At 58.9% G+C, this 5,706-nt stretch overlaps 1 protein-coding gene across 1 annotated transcript; it reads left to right on the top strand.

The window, feature by feature from the left end:
* Nucleotides 1-694: 694 nt before the first annotated feature.
* LOC148593290 (uncharacterized) lies at nucleotides 695-4,848 on the top strand. Its single transcript, XM_088531466.1, has 6 exons — nucleotides 695-772; nucleotides 1,651-1,779; nucleotides 1,884-2,681; nucleotides 2,799-3,497; nucleotides 3,668-4,021; nucleotides 4,747-4,848. Exons 1-6 carry the CDS (start codon nucleotides 695-697, stop codon nucleotides 4,846-4,848), a joined length of 2,160 nt encoding a protein of 719 aa, XP_088387592.1.
* Nucleotides 4,849-5,706: the final 858 nt, after the last annotated feature.

Below are 5,706 nucleotides of genomic sequence, written 5' to 3'. Positions count from 1 at the left end.
CAGGAACCTAAGTGCAAGAGTCCCAAGTGTTTTGTGTTTTCGTAGTGGCCAGTTGGGGGTTGGCGCCACATGGAGCTGAGGGGATGTAAAACGTGTCTGTTCCCATGTGCTGACCTGATGGTCGAGCAGGCGGACACCCTGGTGAGGAGAGCCTCAAAGTGGGAGCAACTCAGGGAGGAGGGGGACTCCAAAAAGAGTGAGGAAGTGACGGCCTGGGATGGCAAGGAATAGCCATGGGGTGATGTGGGAAAGAGAAGCGCAGGGAGGGAGCAGTGGGATGCAGGGAGCTCTGCCTTGGGGTGAACCAAGAGGCAATTGAGAACACAGGGGCGAGGATGGGGGGCAGAGCAACAGGGTGGCTTCATGGTGGGTGTCTCCTATGGAGCGCCTGATGAGGGGCAGGATCTTCAAGGCCTGTGGAGCGCAGAGCTGTGGAGGGGACAACTCGTCCTGTGCCCCAGGGACCTGCTCAGGGGTGGGGAGAGGAGGAAATGACGCGGTGCCCGGTGTCCCCATGGTGACTCCCAGGGCTTTGTGATGGGGGTGACATCGTGCCCACAGGTCACTGTGATGGGGCAGTCCCTAAGGTGACCGTGTCCCTGCTGGGGTCTTCACTCTGAGGAGAGCGGCGCAACCAGCAGGGAGCAACTCCTCTTGGTGCCCGTGTGAGAGATCCTCAGAGAAGTTCCTAGACATGGAGAAGGAACAGCAGGGTAAAGCCTGCTCCTCATTCACGGAAAGGAATTCCAGTGCACAAGAGAGCATGAGTGAGGTGAGTGGTGGAGGGGGAGGGGGAGGTGGGAGGCAGGGACAAGACCCGCATAGAGAGCATGCGGATGGTGAGGAAGGAGCCCTGGGTCATGATAGGGGGGCAGGAGCTCCTCCAGTGAGGGAGGGATATGTATTCCTGGGCTTGGGAAAAAGCAGCTTGGCTTGCGTTCTCCCCCTGTACTCGGTGCCAGTGAGGACGCACCTCAAATGCTGTATTCAGATTTGGGCATGGGAAAAGTGTGGAGATGCTGGAGTATTTCTAAAGAACGGCAACGAAGCTGGTGAAGGGTCTGGAGCACAGACCTTATGAGGAGCGGCTGAGGGAGCTGGCGTTATTTAGTGTGGAGAAGAGAGGCTCACGGGTGTCCTTATGGCTCTCTACAACTACCTGAAAGGAGGGTTCAGTGAGGCAAGGCTGATCTCTAAAATACTGATAGGAAAAGAAGAAATGGCTTCAGGTTGCACCAGGAGAGGAACTGGTTAGATATTAGGAAAACTTTCCACATGGGAATAATTGTAAAGCATTGGAAGAGGCTATCTAGGGAAGTCGTGGAATCAACGTTCCTGGCAGTGTCCAAGAAACGTGTAGATGAGGCACTTAGGGATACGTATAGTAGGCATGGTGCTGAAGGGTTTACAGTTGGCCTTGATGGTTTTGAAAATCTTTCCCAAATATAATGATTCCATGATCTGGATGCTCCAAGGCCCACATGAACCCCATGAGCTCTGTGCTGAGGGCAGAGAGCAGGTTTGGGCCAAGCACAGCCGGATCGTGCTCAGACAGGAGGTTGCCTTCGACACGAGGCTGGGGTTTCCTGTGCTTAGGAGTTGCTCGTACGAACACAAGTGCCCCCATCACGGGCGTCCTTCTCCCCACAGGTGGGCCAGCAGGAGCTGCCCACAGCAGTGCAGCGCAGACGGACCCCAGCTTCATCCCACCAAAGGGACCGGCTGCTGCCACTGCCCGGCCCTCAGGGCTCACGCTGCTCGCAACACGGCATTGCACAGGTACAGAGCTGAGCGGCGGTGACAGCCAAGCATCTGCCTGGGAAGCATGGAGGGAGGGAAAAGGACACCAGTAACCTGGTCTTTGTGGTGGCCTTCGATTGCAGGTCGTGGAGGACACGGCCAGTGATGTCTCCTGCACAGTGCAAGACCTGCATCCCTGCTCCAGCCTTGTAAAGAAGGCTACTTTGGGATACAGCAGGACACTGACTGGCAGGAGAAGATCGGGGACATCAGATGTGCCCAGCTTCCCACCTCTCCCAGCCAAGGCAGCTTGGCAGACAGAGGGAGGCCTGGAGGACTCTGCAGTAAAACCAGCAGGATCTGCAAGTCACACCAAGCTGCCTGCTCTGGAAACATCCTGCGGGTCTTCTCCCAAAGGCAGGGCCTTTGTCCTGGACAAGGAAGAGGTGGCCAGGAGAGTCCTGGAGAGAATGAACAAGGCATTGGAGACGGTGGCTGCAAATTCCAGCAAAGCTGCTGCCAGGGAACGCTTCCCATCTGTTCCTGGTGCTGGGATGGCTCTGGACTCAGGGAAGAGAAGGGAAGAGCAGAAGGTAAAGGCATCGTGTCTGACCTTGCCTCCACTTCAAAGACCCAAGTGGGAGACCCATGCTCTCATCCAGGAAACTCAGGAGCATGTGCAGTTCCTGCCTCGATCTAGGCCTGAGTCCTCAGCATCATCACTGGGAGAAGCCAGGATGTTGCAAGGGGGTCGTGAGAGGACAAATCTTTCCCTGAAAAGCCAGCAGCTCTCGGGAAGCTCCTCCTTTGTCCCGGGAACACAGACTATTCCTCCTGAACAGCAAATGCCTGCCATGGCAAATCCTGAAGATGAAGTGGCCTCTTCTGCCCTAGATGATCCTGAGCAGGGTGCAATGGCAGCTGAAGGTTTTTCGGAGGAGGCTGGACTCAGCAGCTCCTCCATTGCAGTGGTGCCACCCAGCTCTGCACAAGACGTCACTGCCGGGTGCTGCAGTGAAATGGCCCCACTGGAATCCCCATTGCCCTTCTCACCTGAGCCTGTCAGCCTCATTCAGGGCACTGATGGAGAAACTGGCATGGAGCTGAGGTGTGAGAGCCAGGGGCCTGTCCCACATGGCCCCACACCACCTGCTGTGGGTCTGAAGGACGCAGGCGTGGGGCTGGGGTCCGCCCCCTTGAACCGTCCTGATGACGTGAGCCCTGGAGCCAGCCAGCAGCCAGCACAGCCTGATGCCTTGGCACACACCGTCGATCAAGGCACACAGGCAAGCTTGTGGCTGCTCCAGACCATGGAGTGTGACCAAAGCAGAGCCCCTGCAGCTGAGGAAGGGCCGGATCCCTGCGCTCAAGGGGGAGAAAGGGAGGTGAGCAGGGCTGGGACACCAGCTTCCCCAGGCAAGGATGGTGGGACAGGGACACCACGACGAGCACCGGCAGGGCAGGACCCAAAACAACAGCCTGTGGGCATCACCTGCCACGTGCAAGGAAGGCCGCTGCGTGTGCACGAAGACAACACCGCGCAGTACCTGGGGGTGCTCAGCATCAAGACGGAGGCGCTGGAGGAGCTCGACAGGAGCTGCCTGGCCCGCACGGGGCAGAGCTTGGCCCAGATCCGGGAAGTCACTTTCCTGAGGAAGGAGCAGAGCCTGCAGGAGAGCCAGGGCGAGGAAGAGGAGGGCCATGGGGAGCGTTTCTCCCTGTCAGTGTCAGGATCCCTCAATGTGAGACCCAAGGAGGTGAGTGCAAGGGAGGGCTGGGCCAGATTGGAGCCCTCCCGGTGCTGGGGCTGGCCCTGGTGCCACGCTGTGACAGCCGGGTTGTCCCAGCACTTGCCGAAAATCCCCCAAGAGACCTTTCCTGTTGAGAAAAGAAGTTCCCTTCACAAATTCTGCCTCTTTTCTCCTAGCTCCTTGCCAGAAACTCCTTCCACAACCTGTGGAAACCAGAGATCACGCAAGTGGAGCTCCTCAAGGATGCCAAGACCAAGTGGGAGGTGCTGGAGCGCCTCTATGCTCATGCCCCCAAGCAGAACATTGGAACATGCAGGAATGACCTGGATGAAATAGGAGAGCAGAGCTATGATGAGGAGGATGGTGATGAAGAGCTTCTGCCAGAGGAGGAGTTGGAGGAAAGTAGCTCCTTGGCCTGGATTAGACCCAGCCTCCGCAGCCTGTTTGCGGAAAGGGAGATGGACCTGGAGAAGGTGCCCTGCTTGCCCGACACCAAACAAGCAGAGGCTACCAGTGAGGGACCTGGTGAGGTGGAGAGCCCCTCTGTTGAGCCAGCAGTGCCCAGAGGAGCTGAGGAATCTCTGCTGCAGGAAGCAACAACAGCAGCTTCTCTCCTGGCTGCAGGCCCTGCTCCCCAGGTAAGCATGGAGCGTGTCACCTGTCCCCACGATCCCAGGGAGCTCCTATGTGAGCTGTGTGGGAGGGTTGCAGAGGGCATGCCCAGAGCTGCCCTAACTTATTGATCCCCCTTGTCCATGGTGCCCAGATTTCCCCTCCAGCCATTTACCCTTGCTGATGTCTGGTGTGGAAGAGATGCTGGGTCCTCTCCATTTCCAAGTGCCAGAGGTGCAGCCTCCCCCAGCCCCAAACCCTTTCCCCCGTGCACCCCAGGGCACCGGTACCCTGAGCAGCTGCAGCCGATGGCCGATGGGTGCGTGTTCTTGCTCTGTCCATGCAGGAGGCCTCGGAGCCCCAAGAGGAGAAGTCATCATCCTCCTGCAGCCCCACGGCAGATGTTGAGCCAGGTATGTACCCGCGTGCAAAGCCCTTCTGGGGACAGCAGGTCTGTCTGGGACAGCGAGCAGCACCGAGGCTGGCAGCAGGAAGCCCTCGGGGGCTGCTGTGCTGAGGCCACAGCCCCTCGGGAAGCCCTTGGCTACAGGGACAGGCAGGTGCAGCCCTGCGCCCGTGCAGCCCATTGCCCACAGCTCTGCTTCCCACCGCAGGCACCGCTGCCCTCCTGGACGTCGCGGCTCCCCGGCGATGGCGCTCGCGGCTCAGCACGGCGCTTCGGGCTCTGAGCAGAGCGTTCTGCTGCCGCTGCATCGCGGGGCAGCAAGAGGAGCGGCGCAGGTGAAAGAGCCCAGCAGGATCCCGAGAGCGGGGCTGGCGCAGAGCAACAGACACCGTGTCCTGGGGGCTACAGAGAGGCTGCTGCATCGTGCCCCATAGCAGCCATGTGCCCACACAAGCCCTGGGTGGCAACAGCCAATGTCAGCTCCAAATAAACCCCTCAGAAGGTTTTTGTCCCATTGTCAGTTGTTGTCAGAAAATCTCCATGAAAAGACTAGGGGGGCTGTGGCACCCTAAGGCCATGGGTGACTCCTGACTCCGCACTGGCCTTGGTGGCTGGGGTGGGAAGCAGATCTAGCCAAACAGGGCTGCTCACGACTGGTACAGCTGGCATGTGTCCAGGCTCTTGAATGGTTCTCAGAGTGACCCCTGGGCTCTTGCAAGACCAGGAGGTGTTTTCAGGGGTGCACTAGCTCCGGCCTGTGCTGCTTCACTGCGAGTGCATGAATCACTCTCCAGTTCTCCTTCCCTGAGCCTCCTGGATCCCCCCTGCTTCTCCAGGGACTGCTGAGCCCTCCTTTCCCCAGGCATGCCTGCATTTGCTGCGTGGTCTTTGGGGGACTCTACCATGGACTGCCTCTTGTTTGGTGAGACTACACTCACTGCCACCCCTAGGCATCCCCGGGGTTCCCCTGAGCTGTCCTGGAGCCTCAGGTTTCCTTCCACAAGGATGGGCATCTGTCATCAGCACTGTCACCTGTGCGACAGCCCCAGGCATGCAATTCAGAGACCATTCTGCACCTCCAGTGGCAGTGCTCCCAGGGACAGGAACCCCGAATGCAGCCCTTGGTCCCTGAAAGACCACGCTGGGCCTCTGACCTCCTCCCCTGGAGCCCACAGAGCGCACAGGCAAAGCAGAGGC

This window comes from Tinamus guttatus, unplaced genomic scaffold (assembly GCF_059628265.1).
Source record: "Tinamus guttatus ecotype Peru unplaced genomic scaffold, ASM5962826v1 Tinamus_guttatus_pri_ptg000420l, whole genome shotgun sequence".
Classification (NCBI taxonomy): Eukaryota; Metazoa; Chordata; class Aves; order Tinamiformes; family Tinamidae; genus Tinamus; species Tinamus guttatus.
The sequence above is the reverse complement of the archived record's forward strand: the minus strand, read 5'-3'. Positions and strand labels throughout refer to the sequence as shown.

Coding starts and splice junctions, on each gene's coding strand:
- LOC148593290 (XM_088531466.1), top strand. CDS start 695: ATGGAGAAGGAACAGCAGGGTAAAGCCTGCTCCTCATTCACGGAAAGG. Junction 773..1,650: donor CACAAGAGAGCATGAGTGAG/GTGAGTGGTGGA, acceptor TTCTCCCCACAG/GTGGGCCAGCAGGAGCTGCC. Junction 1,780..1,883: donor CGCAACACGGCATTGCACAG/GTACAGAGCTGA, acceptor CTTCGATTGCAG/GTCGTGGAGGACACGGCCAG.